This window comes from Lacerta agilis, chromosome 7 (genome assembly GCF_009819535.1).
Source record: "Lacerta agilis isolate rLacAgi1 chromosome 7, rLacAgi1.pri, whole genome shotgun sequence".
In the NCBI taxonomy this organism is placed as follows: domain Eukaryota; kingdom Metazoa; phylum Chordata; class Lepidosauria; order Squamata; family Lacertidae; genus Lacerta; species Lacerta agilis.
Window position 1 is genome coordinate 72,291,326 of NC_046318.1, and position 23,185 is coordinate 72,314,510.

The window sequence follows — 23,185 nt, forward strand, 5'->3', positions numbered from 1 at the left end:
AAGGACCATGGAAGTCCTGTGTGCCATTCTGCCTTTCTCACTTCCCTTGTGAGCAGAAGGTTCCCAAGCTGAGGCAATTCAAAATAATATGAGGATTTTAGGCCCTCTACCTTATCACGGTCAAGACTCTATATCTTGTAAACCTAGGGCAGGCACAGGCAAATTCGACCCTCCAGGTGTTTTGGGACTACAACTCCTATCATCCCTTGACCACTGGTCCTGCTAGCTAGAGATGGTGGGAGTTGTAGTCCCAAAACATCTGGAGGGCCGAGTTTGCCTATGCCTGCCCTAGGGCCTTCTCCCCCTGAGAGCCAGTGTGGTGTAGTGGTTAAGAGTGGTAGACTCGTTAACTGGTGAACCGGGTTCGTGTCTCCCCTCCACATGCAGCTGCTGGGTGACCTTGGGCTAGTCACACTTCTCTGAAGTCTCTCAGCCCCACTCCCCTCACAGAGTGTTTGTTGTGGGGGAGGAAGGGAAAGGAGAATGTTAGCCGCTTTGAGACTCCTTCAGGTAGTGAAAAGCGGGATATCAAATCCAAACTCTTCTTCTTCTTCTTCTTCCTTGCCCGTTTCCTATCTAGAGGCACCCTATTCCTGTCTCAAAGCTCTAGATGAGATTCTCTTGCAAACCACCTTCAGTTTTAGCTCCTAATCCATCTTCCATTTCTCCACCACCCATTGTTGCTTCAGAATCAGGGGTCGGCAAGGTTTACCTCGCCGGGGCCAGTTCACTCCAGCGGAGATCCCTCCATGGGCCGGATCACGCATGCGCAGCTGCGATTTCCAGGATCTGCATCTGCACAGACGCAATTTTTGGCATCTGAGCATGCGCAGATGCGATTTCTGGCACCGTGGAAGCAAGTCCCCACGCCGTGCCAGTTTAGCGTAGCGCACGGGGACTCGCCAAGAGAGCGGCTTGGTTTGGTGGCAGCTCGTGGGCCGGTTAAATGACCCCCATGGGCCGCTTGTGGCCTTAGGTTGCCTACCTCTGCTTCAGATCCTTGATTTTTACCCCATCACGTTCTTTCTCCCTATCTGCTAATTCCTTTAACCACCTGCTCCTGTCTCATTCCCCGCCACCACTTTCATACAACACAATGCAATCCTCTCCTCCCAAACTTAACGTTGGCAGTGTCCTTCCACATGCAGTTGGAATGTTCGCAATCATGCCGTGGCATCTTCCCGGTTCAGCCAGTTTGCTGAATGCGGGCTTCGTTGCCGGAAGCGCAATGCACCGCACAAACGGCTAATTTCACTGCGTAGAAGAGGAATTTGTCTAAAACGTTAACGTTCTTTCTTTCCAGAATTCTCTTGTAATGTGGTAACGAAGGTAGCGACGCCAAGCAATCAGCTGGCCGACGATCCACAGTGGCATCAAGCAATTTCCACAGCCTATCAACTGGTCTGGAGGAGCCTCGCGCATGACCCAGTCAGGTGACTTATAGGAGCATCGTGGGTACCATTATTAGGCTTTGGGTGTGGTGCTTCTGGGGAGAAGGTAGGGCTGGGTAAACTATATTCCCTGTACATGTACCAGATATGCTCGTGTGGTGTAGTGGTTAAGAGTGGTAGACTCGTAATCTGGGGAACCAGGTTCGTGTCTCCACTCCTCCACATGCAGCTGCTGGGTGACCTTGGGCTAGTCACACTTCTCTGAAGTCTCTCAGCCCCACTCACCTCACAGAGTGTTTGTTGTGGGGGAGGAAGGGAAAGGAGAATGTTAGCCGCTTTGAGACTCCTTCGGGTAGTGAAAAGCGGGATATCAAATCCAAACTCCTCCTCCTCCTCCTCCTCCTCCTCCTCCTCCTCCTCCTTCTTCTTTGTGGGTTTCTCATGATCACTGTGAGAGCTGAAGGCTGCTCTGTGTGGACTTTTTTTCTGAACCAGCAGAGATCCTCTTATGTGTACATAGTGAAACAAACGTGGTTGCATGACGATGTAGCTGTGGCATGCATTCCCCACCCCCCCAACTTAGAAATATTATCTGTGTAAGAAAAAAGGGATGTTGGAAGCATCATCAAGTGAGTCATATACAGGGGTCGGCAAGGTTTACCAGCCATGGGCAGGATCATTCCCACGGAGATCATCCGTGGGCCGGACATGCATAGCACGATGCCGAAAATTGCATTTCCGCGGCGCTGGAAATCGCTTCTGCGCATGCCCAGACACCGAAAATCGCGCCTGCGCAGAAGTGATTTCCGGTGTCTGGAGATGCGCAGATGCGGTTTCTGGTATCTGCGCGTGTGCAGGTGCCATTTCTGGCACCGTGCTCAAGGACTTGCCGAGCGGGCGGCTCAGTTTGCAGGCGGCTCATGGGCCAGTAAAACGGTCTTCGTGGGCCACATCTGGCCCATGGGCCGGAGGCTGCCGACTTTGAGTCATAAGAAAGTTGCCCAGCTTTGAAAAGGCTTAGGTATAGTTTTAAGAGGTGTATTTGCTCGTACTCTTTCTCAATCAAAAAAAAAAAAAAGCTTGCCAAACCTGTTGCATGGTGAAGTCTTTGCAGAACACCAAGAGATTTCTGAACAGTGGCAACCCAATTAAGATAATCTGGTAAAATGAGTTCATCTGATTCACTTCAGCCAGCAGAAATCACACCCACTCATTAGCACACTAGAACTGTGTGAATTCTTATACTTTAAGGCCTAGAACAAAGATCTGGTTATAGACTTCCACGTGGGTTTTTTTTAAAGAAAAAGAAAAGAAAGAAAGAATCACCGTGAGAATAAGAACAGCCGGCTGAATCAGGTCAATTTGCCCATCTAGCCAGCATCCTGTTCTCAAAGCAGCCAACCAGGTGGTCATCTGTCATGGATGCTTTGGCTGAGATTCCTGCATTGCAGGGGGTTGGCCCAGATGACCGCTGGGTTCCCTTCCAACTCTACGATTCTATGATTTATTGTACTTTGTTTCTTTGTTTAAACTTTAGACTAAGTAGTTGTCTTTCTTAGTATATTATAAAAAAGATACTTTGCAAAGGGCATGCATTTTTTGTATGTCTACGAATAAGTATCAATAAATGAGCTAACTGAACAAAAGTCGGAATATTAATTTTCAAAATGGAGTATTTGTAGAGCCACACATATATTCCATAAGGTTGATTTCTATGTACCTGAGTTTGTATGAATTCTGGATACACACACTGATTTTTATTATTATTATTAGCTGTAGTAGTAGTATTAGTATATAATAATAATAATAATAATAATAATAATAATAATAATAATAATAACGATGATGTAATTATGTGTGTGTGTGTGTAAAATTTTATTATTATTTTGTATAGGGATCATCCCCACTTCTGTTTATCCCATGAATTCTAGTCGTGGGTCCAACAGGTTCTTCTTCCCCCCCGGAAAACCCACTGCTTACCACTGAATCAGAACAAATGTCAACCGGGTTTTGTTGCACATTGGCCTTTGTTCCGATTCAGCAGTACATTGCGGGCTTTCCCAAAGAAAGCTGCAGGAGGGAACTAAATCCTCTCGGACCTGTGACTAGAAATCAAAAGACAACTGGAATAAATCACGGAACAAACGGGAGTGTGGCTCAGCCCCTGGTTGAAGAGGTTGATGTTTCTTTCGATCTGTCGCTTTTGCGTAAGTGCATATTATCTCTCCCCCCCCCCAAAAAAGGTCGAACACCTTCCAGCTGCCCCGCCAACTTCCCCGGCAACCCCCATTACCTGTTTTCTGGGTCCGACACGGCCATGTTCCGCGTCACGTAGCACATTTTGAGCGGGATCGTCTTCTTGTCTCTGTGGATGGAGAGGGACAGCTGCGACAGGGGGTCGGTGGACGCGTTCCCCAGCCGGGGGGACTCGGGTGGGGGGGTCTCCCAGCCGATTTCGGAAACCGGAGACCCTTTCTTGACGTAGGGGGTGGCTTCTCTCATGTACTTCACTGCAGCAAAGAAGCAAAGAAGAAGAATGAAAGGTGAGTAAGCGAAAAAAATGTTCCGAGAGCCAAACACTCCTTCACTGAAGCACTAGACCATGAGTAACTCATGTGGTGCCCTGCTGCCTCCATTGGCCTGGGTGATCCTCCTCTGCTTAGCCCCTCAAGATGCTTCCTCACCCAACATTCAAGGTCAAATACATCCCAGTCGAGACAAACATTAAGGCACACTTTAAACAAGGAGCGCACAATGACGTAGAGTGGGGTAGGAGAGCTGAAAATAACCAATACATTTCGTATCTGGCAGCCCATGTGTCCCTTTGGTTTCAAAGGGATAGTACATGGGTAAAGGTAAAGGGACCCCTGACCATTAAGTCCAGTCGTGGACGACTCTGGGGTTGTGGCGCTCATCTCGCTTTACTGGCCGAGGGAGCCGGCACACAGCTTCCGGGTCATGTTGCCAGCATGACTAAGCCGCTTCTGGCAAACCAGAGTAGTGCATGGAAACACCGTTCACCTTTCCGCCGGAGTGGTACCTATTTATCTACTTGCACTTTGATATGCTTTTGAACTGCTAGGTTGGCAGGAGCAGGGACCGAGCAACGGGAGCTCACCCCGTCGCGGGGATTTGAACCGCCGACCTTCTGATCGGCAAGCCCTAGGCTCAGTGGTTTAACCCACAGCACCACAGAAGAGCCTAAAAAGCCCGAGACACAAATTGTCACAGCCCTCTCTACCAGCTATGGTGACTCATTTACCTGAAATAATGTATTTAGCATTAACTCTGGAAGTGTATACAGTCATAACTTGGAAGTCGAACAGAATCCATTCCAGAAGTCTGTCCAGCTTCCAAAATGTTCAGAAACCAAAGCATGGCTTCTGAGGGTAACCAAATGTAAAACAGCTGGGGGTGTGAATAAAAACTGTAGAAAGCCCCTTCTCCTGAAGATAAGCTTGCAATAAGAAATGGTCAGCTTTGTCTGCAATAATCAAAGCATGTTCCTCTGGATAAAATTGGTCCAAACTTTGGTCACAGCTGGAAGCAAATGAGCACCCCAGACTGATCTACAAACCATTTAAGGCCTGTGCTGAGATCTACAGTCATATCTTGGAAGTCGAACGGAATCCGTTTCGAAAGTCCGTTCAACTTCCAAAACGTTTGGAAATCAAAGCGCAGCTTCTGATTGGCTGCGGGAAGCTCCTGCAGCCAATCGGAAGCTGCGGTAGCCCCATCAGACGTTCAGCTTCCAAAAAAAGTTCAAAAACCAGAACACTCATTCTGGGTTTTGATCGCTCGAGAACCAAAACATACGAGTACCAAGACGTTCTGCAACCAAGGTATGACTGTACTTGAATCTGACTAAACTATGCCTCCTAGATCAAAATATACTGGTACAAAAGAGGCTTTGTTTGTTTGTTTGTTTGTTTGTTTGTAGCCTCCTATGTATAATTTACTCTAGGAGGCATAGTTTGGTCAGAATTGAGGATACACTTCCAGAGTTAACACACAAACATTACACACAAACACACACACGCAAAACTCAGTTTGCTAATTGTTTTTACATTGTGTCGACTTAGCAACAGTTTTAAAGAGGCAAGAATCGCTCTTCCTACAAGTCAATCAAAGCCGGACGTGCTTTGACCGTTCTTAAGAATGGCCGCCATGTAACTGCAAATGCTTCGTGGAGCAACCTGAGCAAAGCTCTTTAAAATGCAGAAGAGGAGAGGAGAGGTGATGATGGGATGCGAGACCAAAGCCAGAGAGAGCAACTCAGACTGAAAACTAAACAACAGCCTGGAACATTCAGATGTGAATGCAGTTCCCAGGACATTGTCAACAAGAGTAAAACATTCTTCCACTTCGCCCTGCCAAGTCGCTGCTTTCCGTACAATTCGAGAGTGGTGTCCCGACCAGCTCCCGAGCCCTTTCAAGGACACCTTGCAAAAAGTGTGAAAAACAAGCCCTTTGAATTAAACACGCAAGCCAAAAGCTATCCTAGGGCAAGCTCTGTCCACGCCCTCAGAGCAATTGTATTCCCTCGGAGCAGGGCTGGGCAACCTTCAGGCCTACAAGGCTGAATGCTAGCCCTCTGTCTAGCCCTCAAAACTCTTCCCAGACATACAACCCTCACTGGTCCTATTTAACACCCTTAATGTGTTTTTTGCCTGTCTGGAATGTGCCTTTGGAGTCTGGTCATTTCTTTCGCTTGTCTGGATGAAGGAAGGAAGAAGGGTGGGCAGAAACTAGTCTTGTGCACGAAGGTAAACTTCACATTCGTTGCTCTGCTCACTTTTGCCTCCATCTCCACCCACTTCCAGTGGCCCTCAGAAGACTGGCCAGAAGGAAACATGGCCTCTGATATGAACAAGGTTCCCCGGCCCTGTCCCAAAGCATTCATGTACCATGATATGATGCTATCTGAATGTGGTTTACGGATATCCCCACCTCCCTCAAGCTAGTTTTGGACAGATTTTTCCGTGACATTTTGCTCAATAATAGGCTTTTTTTTTTTTGCAAGCCATTCCCTTGAATATGAGACATTTTTGTATGCTACTAATCACTAATATATGGATTTTTGTGTGCGCTTTTATATATATATATATATATATATATATATATATATATATATATATATATATGTTGGCAGGAAAACCACAACACAAAATTCAGAGGAGTGCAAATTTGAATAGTCACTTTTAAACATAAAATCAATTGAATTGTGTTACCACAAACCCAATAGTGCATAGGGTTGTACATTTTCTGGAGTTCTGTTACTCCACTACACCACAAATTTACTCTTATTTGTCTATACAAATATTATTCTGCTGCCTTCTTTCCTTCATCCTTACTATATTTGTCAATTTAAACATATATACAATTTCTCATAAGTGCACAATCCAGTCATCAACCATTGGGAGTTCTTACTATCTTCCAATTTGCAGTAATCAACATTTGAGGCGCACTCACATTGTGATGCCTTCAGATAACACTGAGTGCTTTACAAAACTGGACAATACAATCAAGGGGTCTAATAATAATTGATAAACTGTTATAATTTCAATTTTGCTTATTATGTCTATACAAATTTTCTTATTTTGGGGCAAAACCAGAAAATATGGGCCTTATCTGTGTTTACTGTCTGATAGCTCCAGCACATATTCCTAGCATTACTATAAATACCTTCAAGCCTTTTCAGAATATTAAGACCTGGCAGTAGCCAGCGGGGAATGATCCTAACATCTTCCCGAAGGGTGGAGAATTTTTCAGAAATACATTCCTGTTTCTTTTATCAGTTGAAGTCCAAGCAACCTGATTTTCTATAAAGCTATTTTTATTCATTGTACTCCAACTGCCTCTCTGAACTTGAAGCTTCTATATCTACCTATAGCTTTAAATGCTTTGTGTTACACCATAGCCCGAAAGTGTCCTGCGGGGGGGGGGGGGCATCCAATTTTTTTCTCATGAGAGGATGGGAGCCATTTTGGGCGCCGTGATCTCATGTGATTTCATGCTACAATTTCACCCCACTGGTGAATCTTGCACAGTGCCCCAAAACACGTGTTTATCAGGGAGCTGTGCCTGATAAAATGCTTTTTCAGGGGGACGGGATCACGGTGTGAAATTGTGTGAGATCACACCATGAGAAGAGAAGACTCCCTGGAAAAGACCCTGATGTTGGGAAAGATGGAGGGCACAAGGAGAAGGGGACGACAGAGGATGAGATGGTTGGACAGTATTCTCGAAGCTACTAGCATGAGTTTGGCCAAACTGCGGGAGGCAGTGAAGGATAGGCGTGCCTGGCGTGCTCTGGTCCATGGGGTCACGAAGAGTCGGACACGACTGAACGACTGAACGACTGAACAACAACAACACAGCGCCCAAAATGGTGCTTTCTCTTGTGAGAAAAAAACAGGATGATGGCGTCCCAGAAGATAATTTTTTGCCTTCAATGTGTTGGAAGCTATGGTTGCACACCTGGTAAAAGGATGTGTTGGTCTTACACAAGAAGCGTGATACACCAGAGTGAGTCTGGTGTCTCCAAATTCCAATTGGGTCAAAAGCATGAAAGAGCAGCAACTAATGTTGTGTGAACTTTGCATTTTTACAGCCCATCTGAAGGTGCAAGGCTGGGAGGTTGGTTATGAGAAGCCCCGATCGCTCTCGATCCCTGCACTTCCTGTTTTAAAAGGCCAAATTCTGTATTACAAATCCCACATGCAGACAGGTATTGATGGCCACATTTCAGTTTCATATTAGCTGGCCTCTTGTCCTGTCAGGACAGGATGCACTGTGGCTTTCAAAGAAGTTCAGTAAAGTTTATCAAGCAGGCAGGATCCGCTCTTGTCTCTTGCACCAAGTGTTTCCACAGCCAACCATACAGTGGTACCTCGGGTTACAAACACTTTGGGTTACAGACTCCGCTAACACGGAAGTACCTCGGGTTAAGAACTTTACCTCAGGATGAGAACAGAAATCGTGCGGCCGCGGCACAGTGGCAGTGGGAGGCCCCATTAGCTAAAGTGGTACCTCAGATTAAGAACGGTTTCAGGTTAAGAACGGACCTCCGGAACAAATTACGTTCATAACCAGAAGTGCCACTGTATTAGGAAATGCCCACTCCGCCTCAGTCTCTGTTTTGTCTCTGTATGGATAGTGGGTCATCATTTGTAATTAGCTGCAATTTAGCACAGCCTTTGCCAGTCCTGGTACCCCATGGGGGGGGGGGGTTGGACTACAAACCCCCCCAGCCAGCATGGAGTTGTGCAACAGGTGTACTCCAGAAACATCTGGAGGGCACCAGGTTGGTTAGACCTAACCAGTGTTATAAATTAGCCAGGCGTGTTTTGCGACTTGTGTGGCTCCAGTTGCAACCACATGGAGATCTCTGGATGCCAGGCTGGGCATCTCCATCTGGCTGGCTCAGGCGTCAGCAATCTTTTTCAGCCGTGGGCCGGTCCACCGTCCCTCAGACCATGTGGTGGGCCGGACTATTTTTGGGGGGTGGGTGGGTGGGACAAATTCCTATGCCCCACAAATAACCCAGAGATGCATTTTAAATAAAAGGACACAGTCTGCTCATGTAAATACACGCTGATTCCCGGACCGTCCGTGGGCTGGATTAAGAAAGTGACTGGGCCGCATCTGGCCCATGGACCTTAGGTTGCCTACCCCTGGGCTGGCTCCTCCAGCTTTCTTAAGCAAGTAAGCAGAAGAGGTTATTTATTGCATTTGTATTCCACCTTTTTCTCCAAGTTCACCCCCATAACTCAGTGAATCCCTACAACGACACTGTGAAGTAGGCTAAGAGGCTATGACCAGTGAGCTTCATGGCTGAGTGGGGGATTTGAACCCTGATCTCCCAGCTTCTAGCCCTACACTCTAACCACTACACCACCCTGGCTTCCTGAAGCACTTCTGCAACGGGGCAGCTCTATAAATTAAGTTGGTAAATAAACATGCCAAAATCAAAAGGTCATTTAGAGAAGGACCTGAAATATTTTTTTTTCTTGAAGCTTGAATTTGTTTTATTCTGGAATGTTTTATTTGATGTTTTAATAAGTTGTAAACTGCTTTGAGATTTTTTTTTAAAAAAATAAGAAGTGGAATAGAAATGAAACAAATAATAAAAATAAATTTCATTGCAAAAAAAAAAAAGGCACCCAGACATTCTCGTTGCGGCAACTGCAACATAGGTTTAAGGTGCCCTTTGGTGGTTAGCTGACATATCTGGGTTCCAAACACTTCCTCAGTTTCTCGGTTCTAACCTGATCTGACGCCCACAGACACATGCAGGCTAAAAGCGCCATCTGAAAACTAACATCGCTGACCCCGCAACCTATTTCAGGCAGAGGCTCTAATCATCACATACTAATTAATAATCCACGGTCTCTTTGTGTATGGCAAATTGCAAAAAAAAACTATAAAAAAATGCGGTCAAGCAATTAAAATTCCAATGCTCAGTTCCTTCCTCATCCCCACTGCCGGTACTTTCACCCTCCACGCCGAAAATGACAGGAAACAAGGAAGCGGCAGTTGGACAAATTAAGCCTCTGGCACATGCCGAGGGCTCCGCGTTTGTTGCTTGCTTTGCAAGGCAAGGCAGCGCAGTGTTTTAAAAGAGCACTTCATTTGTGCGCAGTCCTGCCAAGCCCCCAAAACATTTCCACAATTAATCCTTTGTTACTATTCGCAGATGACATTTGGGGGGGGGGCGGAAGCAAAGAAGAAAAGCATGCGTCTAACGAAGGGAAGCCAACACGGCAAATTTCATCAAATATATCATACTAAGAAGCTTCTGGGGTGTCTTATGACTCATGCAGGTTAGCAAAAAGCGGCGGCAGCAACAAAAGGGGCTACAGTTCGTTGTCTGGGGAGGACCTGTAGCTGAGGGGTGGAGCAACTGCTTTGCATGTAAGGAGGTCAGGATCAATCCCTAGCTTCTCCAGGTGGAGCTATCTACGTAACCAGAATATTATGAATCAAAGATCTGACTAAGAGCCACCAGCCCAGCTTAAAGGAAGCCATCGTTTGGCAGCAGTCACCTATTGAGATCCTTCTTCTTCTTCTTCTTCTTCTTCTTCTTCTTCTTCTTCTTCTTCTTCTTCTTCAGCGATCACTCATGGCCGAGTAAGATTGTCTTCCGTGAACATGGTCTTAACAGTGAGTCCATAAGTGACCGTGGAGGCCAATTCTGGATCCACATGTCCTTCCACAGTGGGGACATAGGTTTTCTGGCAGGAGTTGATCATGGTGAAGGTTTGCCAAGTGTGCCTTCCTCTTAGTGCGTTTCTCCCTTTCGTCCTGAGTTTAAGTGTCTTCAAAGCCCATGACACCTTTGGTAAAGGCTCTTCTCCATGAATGATGGTGGCCACAACCTCCTCAAGCAAAAAAACTTGGAATGGAGGATCGCCTTGAGCCTGCAGAATGCCAGAATCCCATCAAAACCGACTGGATCGGAGCAAGTTTCATCAAGCATCATGCTTCCCGCAACAGTCGACACCCACCATTGGTACGTACACCCTCAGTGCAACCATTGGGCCAAAACAGGTGAGCCAACCCTGTTCAGTAGCTTAGGACCTGGCATCAGGTAGACTACCCCTGAACATGGAGGCTCTGTAAACCTGTCACGCATCACTGGGTGGGGAAGCACATATTGTTAACCCCCAACCCCAGTTTTAAAGCCTATGCATGTACGGATCTCCTCCAGTGGCCTGCCTGGTACATGGCAGAAATTCACAGAAGCTTGAGAAAGAAGCAAGAACGGCTTACGGAGGGCAAAACATGCAGCCACCATTCCAAAGCTGCCCCCAAAAGGCCCCAATACTGGGTAGCAGAGAGACCTCCAGTGCTCTCCTTTCCCTCACTACATAAAACCTATTTCTGTTTTACCAAGTCAGATGAGCAACTTGATAATTCACAGGGGACTTGCCCTTTACGTCTCAGAAATGCCACATACCAGGAGTTCAGGCATAGCGCTTTCAGTATGTTCGAGTGAATCTCAAATATTTGCAGAGCAGCATGGCAGGGAACGCCAGGAGTTGCGAAACAAGACAAACTTCTTCTCGCAAAATGATTTTAAAAGCAGTTTTCTGTTCGTGGGTAAAAGGTAAAGGGACCCCTGACCATTAGGTCCGGCCGTGTCCGACTCCGGGGTTGCAGCGCTCATCTCGCGTTACTGGCCGAGGGAGCCGGCGTACAGCTTCCGGGTCATGTGGCCAGCATGACAAAGCCGCTTCTGGTGAACCAGAGCAGCGCACGGAAACGCCGTTTACCTTCCCGCCAGAGCGGTACCTATTTATCTACTTGCACTTTGACGTGCTTTTGAACTGCTAGGTGGGTTCATGTTGAGCATCTGGACCAGGCTTCCTCAAACTCGGCCCTCCTGATGTTTTGAGACTACAATTCCCATCATCCCTGACCACTGGTCCTGCTAGCCAGGGATCATGGGAGTTGTAGGCCAAAAACATCTGGAGGGCCGAGTTTGAGGAAGCCTGGTCTTGACCCTCTACCTTTGAATATTTCATTCCCAAGTTGTTTGGCAACCTCTGTCTTTCCAGATGTTACTAGACGCTAACTCCCATCAGCCCCTGTCAGCATAGCCAAAATAGTTTTTTAAAAAATCAATTCAGGTAAGATAGGAGAGAAGAAGAAGAAGAGGAGGAGGAGGAGGAGGAGGAGGAGGAGGAGGAGGAGGAGGAGGAGGAGTTTGGATTTGAAATCCCGCTTTTCACTAACCGAAGGAGTCTCAAAGCGGCTAACATTCTCCTTCCCCTTCCTCTGTGAGGTGAGTGGGGCTGAGAGACTTCAGAGAAGTGTGACTAGCCCAAGGTCACCCAGCAGCTGCATGTGGAGGAGCGGAGATGTGAACCTGGTTCACCAGATTATGAGTCTACCACTCTTAACCACTACACCACACTAGATAAGAATAAGAGGGGCTGGGGACCATGAATCACTATCGTAGCACTGAAGGATGAAAGTAGTTCAGTAAGTTTACACAACCAGGAACTTGGGTTTATAATGTTACAAAATAATGAAAGCTACAGGACACTTCCACTACATATTGAGATGAACGCCTTTCACCATACCCCATCTCAACCAAGAAACTATCACTTTGGTAGCGTCATAACAATGAAAGCTCATTGACAAATATTTGTATATAGACTGATAATGTATTTGGCCCAGTTTTCATCCCACTGAACGTTGACTTCATTTTCCCATGCTTAAATGTACTAGCAGCTTCATGCCCAGCATAGCTCAGGAATCCTAAGAAAGCAAATGATTCGCGCAGTTTCTAAACCAACTAAACCAATGATTTAAAATCAGTGTAGTTTTGAAAGGCTCCACAGAATCATAAAATTGTAGAGTTGTAAGGGGCCCATAAGAGTCATCTAGTCCAACCCCCTGCAAGGCAGGAATCTTTTTGCCCAACATGGGGCAAAAAAAAAACACCCCACGACCCTGGGATTAAGAGTCTTGTGCTCTACCAACTGATCTATCCATCCGCCATCCTAATATAAAATGGCATTCAGCTGTATACAAACACAGACCAAAACCTGCTCCTTGGTCTTCGGAAACCACCGTGCAAAATTGGGTTACGATACATTGAGAGCTGTACAAATGAACAGCGATCAGAAGAGTCACTTTTCAAAATAAACAGCAGGCTGGCAGAAGGTACCCAGAGTTAAAATTACTGTGATTTATAAATCGAGCATTTTGGTCGCCATTTCCTGAACCTTTCCCAACTCTACAATATCCATTTCGAGGCGAGGCAACCAGAACTTTACACGGCACTCCAAATGTGGTTGTGCCATAGATTTGTACAATGGCATTATGATATTGGCAGTTTTACTATCAAATCCTTTCCTGGCATTTTCATTAAGCTATTAAAAAGGACCCCAAGGTCTCAGTAAAAAGTGCAGAGAGCTGAAAGAGGAAGCTGGATGAGCGAAACTCTTTCCCGCTTCCTCTTTCGGCTCCATGTGCTTTTCCAAGGCTCAGATTTATTCTACTGGAACTAACTTTTACCCAGATCCCTCGGAAAAGCAGTATGTGTGCATGGGTGTTTTCTTGGGTGACGTCACTGGGGAGATGGGGGGGGGAGTGATCAGAGGAGGTGGTGCCCACAGCACTTGCTCTAAAATTCACATGTGCACACAAGCCAAAAAAAGCTGGCAACCTCTGATTGGAGGCCAGTTTCCTTGTTCAAACTTGGATTATGACAAATTTCCTCTTGGTGTACCATTTCTGGGCATCTGCATGCTTACTCAACAGGATCTTTCTAACTGCTGCATTTTGGACTGCAATGACTTTTCCCCTAGGGGAAAAAAGTTGCTTAATATGTCTAGGCAGTTTCCCCCCCCCCCCATTGTCTGGAAACACATTATGTAACCTGGGTGTTTTACTGAAGTTGTTCCTTGATTCTTTGGGCCCTGCTGTCATAGGATAACCCTTCGTCCCTCCACCAGTTTTCGCTTTGTCGTGAGACCATTTATCGGGATTATATGAGTGAGCAAATTGGAGAACAGAGGCGCCTGTATGTCACATGTTCTTGGCAACGAGACAGTATTTGTCTTACCTTCTAACAAATCATCGTTTATCTCAATTAGCCTTGGCGTTAGGAATACTTACATAACTTGCAGATAACCCCTATCGCTACAGCCGTACGGCATGAGCTGGCAACTTGTCATTATTCGTTCGGAATCTTTTGCCTGAACATACTGAGGACTAGGAACAGAGGCCCACTCTTTAAAAACCGTCAGAATAATGCCAGTAATCAGAGAACTGCAAGTTGTGTTGTTGTTCAGTCGTTCAGTCGTGTCCGACTCTTCGTGACCCCATAGACCAGAGCACGTCAGGCACCCCTATCCTCCACTGCCTCCCGCAGTTTGGCCAAACTCATGCCAGTCGCTTCGAGAACATTGTCCAACTATCTCATCCTCTGTCGTCCCCTTCTCCTTGTGCCCTCCATCTTTCCCAACATCAGGGTCTTTTCCAGGGAGTCTTCTCTTCTCATGAGGTGGCCAAAGTACTGGAGCCTCAACTTCAGGATCTGCCCTTCCAGTGAGCACTCAGGGCTGATTTTTTTAAGGATGGATAAGTTTGATCTTTTTGCAGTCCATGGGACTCTCAGGAGTCTCCTCCAGCACCATAATTCAAAAACATCAATTCTTCGGCGATCAGTCTTCTTTATGGTCTAGCTCTCACTTCCATACCTTACTACTGGGGAAACCGTAGCTTTAACTATACGGACCTTTGTCGGCAAGGTGATGTCTCTGCTTTTTAAGATGCTGTCTAGGTTTGTCATTGCTGCAAGTTAATTTAACTGCAAGTTAATTTAACCCATTAAAGCAAGTGGGCAGGAAAGATCTACTGGTAGATCTCTGTCTGATTTGCAGAGATTTCTCATTCCCATGTCTTTAGCTGGACTGGAGCTAAAAGTCGTGCATTCTCTGTGTGCTCCAATTCAGTTCTGGTGCTCAAAGCAAATTCCTGGACTCATAGTTCTTTGACTTGTACATCTTTTGAACCAGGTTCCCTCAGAAGTTTGGGAGGGGCGGCCTGGAAGAGGGCTATCTTTGTGGCAACCTCTAGGTCAGGGCTTCCCAAAAACGAGTCTCTAGCTGTGTTTGGACTACAACTCCCATAATCCCTAGTTAGCAAGATAAGTGGTCAGGGGTGACGGGAATTGTAGTCCAAAAACAGCTGGAGATCCTTTTTTGGGGAAACCTTGCTCTAGATTGTGGTCCCCCAAATAGATGCACCTGCATCTTCATTGTATACCTTCTGCCCCATGCTGAAAACACGCCACTTACCCGTAGGTATTTGAGATTTAAGGTATTTTTGTTTCTGTGTGACCCACCTCTGTTGCTGATTTTATGCTGTTCTGCTCCATTTGGAACAGTTTTACTTGTTTTATAATTGCAATTGTTTAATCCGTCTTTTTTATAATTGTCTATTCTGTTGCTGCAACCTGCCTGGGGACCTGATGGCGAAGGCGGGGGAGACATTTTGGGTTGTATTCAGTGTTTGTCATCCTCAGAGTAGATACACAGGTCCATTAATTTCAAGGGGTCTACTCTGAGCATTAACAACACAAGATGCTACCTTGCTCTCTCTCTCTCTCTCTCTTTCTCCTGTATAGCGTAAAAAACCACCCCAAAACAAGGCAGATTCCAAAAGCCTTGAGTCCACCCAAAAGTACATTAACAAGAAGTTTAAAAATTTAGCTGGGAAGCTATCTGGAGTTTGTCCTTATTTGTCAACTTCCCTGACCTTTCGTCTCATTTTTTAAAAGATGGTGAACCTGCAGGGAGAAGTATGTGTTGTTGCTTACTTTAATATCTCTCTCTCTCTCTCTCTCTCTCTCTCTCTCTCTCTCTCTCTCTCATGTCCAGCACCTATTAGTGTTTTTGGGGGGTTGGACTATATGACCCTTTCAGTCCCTTCGAATCCTATGAACTCGGAGCACCAACTCTGTCCATTCACCATCTGAGCATGAACCAGAGAAAGATACACACACACACACAGAGAGAGAGAGAGAGAGAGAGAGAGAGAGAGAGAGAGAGAGAGAGAGAGAAATAGATTGCACTGCTCTCATCGACTATTAAGGAATGAGATAGCTTAGTTGGTAGAGCAAGAGACTTTTAAACTCAAGAGTCATGGGTTCAAGCCTCACATTGAGCAAAAGATTCCTGCATTGCAGGGGGTTGGACTAGATGATCCCTGTGGTCCCTTTCCAACTCTACAATTCTATGGTTCCATTATATACCTGGCTGTATAATGCCTTATATCAGCCCCAATCCTCTCCGAAGCCTTGTCATCTAGGAAAGGACAACAGAATAAAACAAACACAGTGCTGGTTGCCATCAGCAATCTGGCCTTTAGGGTCCTTGCCACTGTCAATTTGTCTCCTAGTTTTTAAAGGACAACAACGAAGTCCTAGCTTTTCCGCAAATGTCACAGCGAGATAAACAATTTAACATTTATAATGTCTCTCATCTGCAGCTTCTCAGATCTCTCTCACCTGCATGCAAACACACACACACACGTTCCCTGGGAGTTCCCAGTGTCAGAAACTCAGATATATAAGCTAAATGACAAACGGCACCTTAAATCACAGTCGACACTGCAGAATCTCTAGGAGCCATCTGCACCCTTCCCTGGTGAGATTTTTTTATTGCTATTACTATTTTTCATTCCATTTGTATACCGCTTTATATTTCCGGGGGGGGGGGCGCTCAAAGTGGTTTACAACACATTAAAACATCAAATCCAGAAGAAAACAAATTCTAGCTTCGAGGAAAACATTCCAGACCCTTCTCCAAGTGTTTGATTTGATGTTTTAATGTGTTGTAAACTGCTTTGAGATTTTTTCTTTAAAATATAAAAGCGGTATAGAAGAAATAATAATAATAATAATAATAATAATAATAATAATAATAATAATAATATCCCATGGGAGAAATGGCACAGACACTGATAATGCCAAGGCTGCAAGTTCAATCCCTGGATGGGACAGTTGCAGGGGGCTGGACTAGATGACCCATGACCCCCAGGGTCCCTTCCAACTCTATGATTTATCTATGATTCTGTTGTGGTGGCTGCAACCTAGCTTTAAGGTGCGGCAAGTTTGTGTATCCAAGTTTCTAACATGGACTGTAATCCAGACAAAGTGAGGCAGCAGTGAATCACACCGAAATCAATAAAAATTGTATACTCAGCTATGTGATCGCGTTTGCACAGCCAACCTGCGCACTTAAATCCCACTTCAGCGATGTGATCAAGGGATGACTCGCAGGTGCGAAGCAGCTTGCAGCAAAGACACCAGAACATTTCTCTTAACCACTGTTCAAATCACGAGGGGAAGGCGGTTGTATGAACAGCACCTAAAACTTCAGCTGCCGAGTTTGGTGTTCAGGAGAACTAGAAATGCATCCTGGCTTCCAGACAATTGGGAAAATCATCTGCTTTGCAGGCAAAGTTCAAGTCCCAAGTTCAAGTCGCAGTATCACTGGATAGGGCTAGGAATGTCCCCTGCCTGAAACCATGCAGAGATACTGCCAGTCAGTGTCAGCAATGCTGAAGTAGATGGGCCAATGGTCTGATTCGGTGCAAGGCCATTTCCTAAGTTCCTAACAGCTTGCAGGCGAAAAAGAAAAGTACTCCATTTATTCAGCAAGACAAACTCTGCACGCCTGATTTAAACGATTCTATTTCACATTTTAAAATTTCCCCGATTCTGCCAGGACGTGTTACTCTGCCCAAGGATGTTGACACTCGCCTGCTGGGAATCGTTTTATATGCTTCCACTGAGTTCTAAAAAACGATACTGCAATTTCCACACAATCCAGCTTCCTGAGTCACTGCCTCTTATCAGATAACCGTTGCCGGCGCAGTCCTTTTAACACCTGTCCTTCCCAAATTGGCGTTCTTATCTTGCTATTATGGTAAGGTTAAACCGATAGTTCTGCTTCTTGCGTTCCATGTGAGAAACCTTAGTGCATTTCCCCAGCAAAGAATACAGAAAGCCAAGATCAGTAAACAGGAGAACCAAACACTAATAAAGGTTTTTCCTAAACTGTGTTGCACACTACAGGGCTTGAATGCTTGAATGTCAGGTTCCCTTCTGAGGAAAAACCTCCTTGAACATAGAAAATTAGCACACCCATCACCCTCAGGGTTGTGGGTTCGAGCCCCATCTTGGGTGAAAGATTCCTGTATTGCAAGGGGGTTAGACTAGAAGACCCTCAGGATCCCTTCCAACTCTAGCATTCTATGGTTCTACGGCTCCCGTTATTTCACCATGCCAAGCTTACTTCAGAAGCACGCGGCCACGAGAGGGGCTGTTGTTGAGCCTGAGAGGCAGACACTTGGGGAGCCTGAGGACTTCTTGCTTTATTGTTTCGAGCGGCTGAGATGTTTAGCGCTGGGGGGACGGGACGCATCTCCTGCCCTCTTTCCACAGCTTTTGAAGAAGGCAAGGTAACCTCAACACTAGTCGTGCAGGGAATCAAGTTCAGAGTAATTTCAGAAGACCCTCAGAAGAGTGGAGAGAGGAGGCTCATGGCAAAACCAAATTCTGGCTGGCTACCAAGGCAGGGCTAGATTTAGGAACATAAAATCATAAAACTGTAGAGCTGGAAGGGGCCACAAAAGTCATCAATGTCCAGCCCCCCAGGGATCTTTTGCCCAACGTGGGACTCGAACCCACAACCTTGAGATTCAGAGTCTCATGCTCTACCAACTGAGCTATCCCAGCTGGATGAGAAGTGGCCTGCTGGATCTGCCCAATGGCCCATCTTCTCCAAGAGCACTCTGCCTTCCTGCCGTTTCCAGCAACTGATTTTCAGAAGCATCGCTGCCTCTTGACTGCGGAGGCAGAGCAGATCCATCGAAGCTGGTACCCATGGATCTGTCGACCCACTGCAAGTCACAACACTGCACCCCATCCCAATTCTTAACCGTTCCGCACTAAAACGAACACCGCTTCAATCTTCCGAAGGGAAATCTGAGGCCAAAGAGGAGATTCCGTTCTAGCAGACATACTATCCACTCCCTAGCTGCAAGGCCAGGTCTTGATGTCCGTGAGAAAGAGTGGGAAACATCCCTGGTATTTAAGCTCATATTTTATCACTTGCTCTGCTCAGGTCCTGTTTCGGAACAAAAACACAGCTGCAATGTTAGCTGAACTGGTCGGGACGGCTTGTTACGGCCACGCTCTGCACAGGAAGGAAAGAGGCTCTTTGATTATTCCATAAAATGTTGCCTTTACGACACTATCCAAATCATAAAAGCAAACCGTCTTATCTCAGGTTTCCCCCCTCGCAGGCTGTACCTCATTGCTGCGTTCGTCCTTCCCTTCAAAGGAACCAACGTTATATTAAAAACGAAGTCGGAATCTCTCCAGAGTCTTTTAAAAGAAGAAGAAGAAGAAGAAGAGTCCAGGCAGGGAGACAAAATTCACCGTGGCTTTCCTTTCTAGAGATTTTTACCCGTTGCAAATTCATTTAGAGAACGGCACAGAGGCAGTTTGGCCTGAGGGGGGACTGGAATCCATGATCTGCCAAATGCCAAAGGTTATAGGGTCTCTCTCTCTTCATTTCCCTCTCTCCTATGACCCTTTATTCCTTGAAATAAATACCCATATTCTGCCATCTGACACACACACACAAATTCCCACTGAGAATCTAAACTTTTTACAAAAGAAAGTACAACCAAATTTCTAGCCCCTTTGGCTAAGACATGCGCCACTGTGACCTGGTTTGGATGTTAAACCCTAAATCGCATGTTTAGCATTATGTGCATGGACTTGCTCCTGTCTCTTCTTCCAGAACAGTCAAGATGAGGAAACAGGAAGCAGCTACCGGTACTTCCATTTTTCAGCTAACTGCAACTTGCCGTTTCACTCAAACTAGGGACTCTGTTTGGTTTTAAGGCTTGGCCTGCGGTCAGAATTTATCGGGGACAGTGCTGAGTTCAGACGTCCGTGATACGAGGCACTTTGGGCTGCCTCTGACTTGCGTGAACAATTCCAGGTCCTTTAGTTATGATGGTGGGGGCTTCTCCATGGGGTCTGACACCTCACTCGGTAGGGTGTGGGATTCTTAATCTCAAGGCCGTGGGTTCGAACCCCACGTTGGGCCGAAAGATTCCTGCATTGCCAGGGGTTGGAGTATCAGGGGTCAGCAAACTTTTTCAGCATGGGGCCGGTCCACTGTCCCTCACACCTTGTGGGGGGCCAGAATATATTGGGGGGGGGGAAGAGAATGAATTCCTATGCCACACAAATAACCCAGGGATGCATTTTAAATAAAAGCACACATTCCACTCATGTAAAAACACCAGGCAGGCCCCACAAATAACCCAGAGATGCATTTTAAGTAAAAGCACACATTCTACTTATGTAAAAACACCAGGCAGGCCTCACAAATAACCCAGAGATCCTGACCATTACACCTGAATGCAGTCTATGTGACTCTCAGAAACAAAACAAGAATTTCACATGGCAGCACATCAGTGACCTGCATAGTTATTTGCAGTTTTCCCTACCTTACAGAAGCAGAATATATTGCGCAAAACAAGTGCAGAAATGGGCAAATCAGCTCAAGTTGCATACTTTATGCTGGTCACAGAATCCAGCTTCTCCTTGCTGCAGAATTTTAATTTTGCTTTAGCAATGAGTCTATGCACAGCCCTTATTATTATTGGGCATGAATTTTTATTCTGACGGTGGCGTTGGCTTTCCATTGACGGAGAGCATTCTGAGCTAATGATTTTTGACTGTAATTTCCAATTGAATTAGGCACACAAGCCCCTTTTACTGGAACGCTTTATTGGCAATGCCAAGTTCTGAGCAGAAGCCGTTTGTTTTGTTTTGTTTTGTTTTTCTGGATGGGGAAAACAAACAAACTACAAACCCAGTTTTGCCATCTGTTCTGTAAAGTCAAGACCAGCAACACACGTCCTCTAGCACATCCCCAAAGGGAAACTGAAGTCTGGTCTATGTTATTTCTGTTCACGATTTATGAGTTGCCAACCATCATAGAGATCTCTAAAAGAACACAGGACCAGATCAAAATTAACATTCCGAATATGCTAGAGCTAAAAGAAGACGGTCTTCACCGCACACCAAAATCCATATAATGTCAGCACCTGCCTCATTCCCCCCATGGGAAAATGTTGCATAATGCAGGAGCTATTGCGCTGACTGCTCTCTTTTGGATATAGAGAGATTTAATATATTTCATAGACTTGTCGACCAGGCAGGGACAAGGGTCATCTAGACCAAGCCCCTGCAATGCAAGAATTTTTCGCCCAACATGGGGTTCAAACCTATGACCCTGAGATTAAGAGTCCTGTGCTTTACCGACTGAGTTACAGGGGAAGGGCCATTATCTCAGTGGTAAGAGCATCTGCTTTGCAAGTTCCAAGGTTCAGAGAGAAACCCTTGCCTCAAGTCACAGAGAGCTGCTGCCAGTCAGTGTAGACAATATGGAGCTGGATAGACTATTTCATGATTTTTACCCTTTTTTCATTTATATACCACCTTGCAAAGATCTCAAGGTGGGGTACATAGTTCTTCTCCCCATCTCTCTCTCTCTCTCTCTCTCTCTCTCTCTCTCACTGTTTTACAATTTAGAGTATTAATTTAACCTTAAAACATCAATGACTTACCTTCTTCTCTTTCAATGGTTCATTTTGCATATTATAAATCCCTGCATATTTTACATAAACTAACATTCAGTATTCCATTATTACATCCATCAAAACTCATTTACACTGTTGGTTTTATCTTAATGCTGCCAACGTTTTCAAGTATACACCATTCCCCCCCCCCCATATATTCAATAAACGTTTTCCAATCTTCTTTCAACATACCGGTATGTTCTTCTTGTTCTCTTATTCTATATGTTAATCCTGCAAGTTGTGCATATACTGTCAACTTAAGCTGCCATTCTTCTTCGGAGGTACGTTAGGCTGAGAGGCCAGTTACTGACTCCAAGGTCACCCAGTGAGCTTCATGGCTGAGCGGGGATTCGAACCCTGGTCACCCAGGTCATAGCCCAACACTCTAACCATTACACCATACTATTCCTTATTTTATTCTCACAGCAACCATGATAGGTCAGTAGACTGGGCTGAGAGAGATAAGGGCCTGCTCGGTCAAGGTCCCACAGTGAGCTTCATGGCTGAGTAGGAGATTCCATCTGCGTCTTCCCAGTCCTGATCCAGGCCTCTAAACACAGGACTTGGTAAATTCCCTCCCCCTCCCAAGCAGTTGGTTAGACTGCAACTCCCATAATTCCTGGTACCACTGGTCCTGCCAGCCGCAGCGCATGGAATTTGGACTCCAACAACATCTGGAATGCTCAAATCCATGCTCTAACCACTACCCCACACTGCCAGCATTCTCTCACTTCATTCTGCTGCGTGTGCAGACCATGCATGCACAGGTGGCAAGAAATATTCAGCAGTATTTGGCTGCCGCCACTGCAGTTCTTCTTCTTCTTCTTCTTCTTCTTCTTCTTCTTCTTCTTCTTCCCCCTCCTCTGTCCCCTGTTATAACATAATCCACGCAAATTCCACTTCATGTGCAAAACTTATACCGGACCCGCAAACGCCAGCTTTTTTTGGAGGGGAGACACAGAATTTGGGATGGAACAGATTCCCTCTCCCTTGCCCCCACTTTTAAGCATGGTGTGTCCTTACAGCATTGTCGAGAGCTGTAATAACAGAATGTATCAGCGACCTGGTGGCCTTGTTTATAGCCAGCTCTGGGTACTCTGTGCTTCATCAAAACTAAAGGACAAAAAGAATTATGGGAGACACAGCGATAAGCCACAGCAAAAAGCTGTGGGAGACTAATGCTCACTTCCAGATCCTTTATTACCAATCACCTCAGCCTGGCAATTACGGACTAGTAAATCCCTTAGAATCATCCAAAAGACACCGATATGTTGCTCTTGTTGTTTCAAGCAATGCGGGCTTCGTCACTGTTAATCTCATGCACGCACTTCCACAATTGCACTCGTGTCCTGCTGCTTGCAGGTTTCCCACAGACAAGGGCTGGGCAATCTCTGGCTTTCAACATTGTGATATTCCGATATATCACTATGTCTGAAATAAGGACGGAGCTCGGTAGAGGCATTGGCTGGGTTTAAAGTTTCTCCTGCATCGGGATTTTTGACAGTGCCTGCTCTCATAATATGCAGCCTCCTGTGAGATTATATGGGCTGGATTAGATCCAGATCCTGCGACACTTCTTAAATTCTTGTGCACCTACATGACTA

The 23,185-nt window shown here is 45.8% G+C and overlaps 1 protein-coding gene and 1 non-coding gene across 2 annotated transcripts in view; both read right to left on the reverse strand.

The window, feature by feature from the left end:
- Positions 1-23,185, reverse strand: part of SNTB1 (syntrophin beta 1) — a 99,093-nt gene that overhangs the window by 36,813 nt on the left and 39,095 nt on the right. The window contains exon 2 of the mRNA XM_033155797.1: positions 3,685-3,901. Within this exon, the coding sequence (XP_033011688.1) occupies positions 3,685-3,901 (217 nt within the window). The remainder of the gene's footprint in view (positions 1-3,684; positions 3,902-23,185) is intronic.
- TRNAQ-CUG lies at positions 18,582-18,654 on the reverse strand. Its single transcript has one exon. It is a non-coding gene; the product is annotated as a tRNA-Gln (tRNA).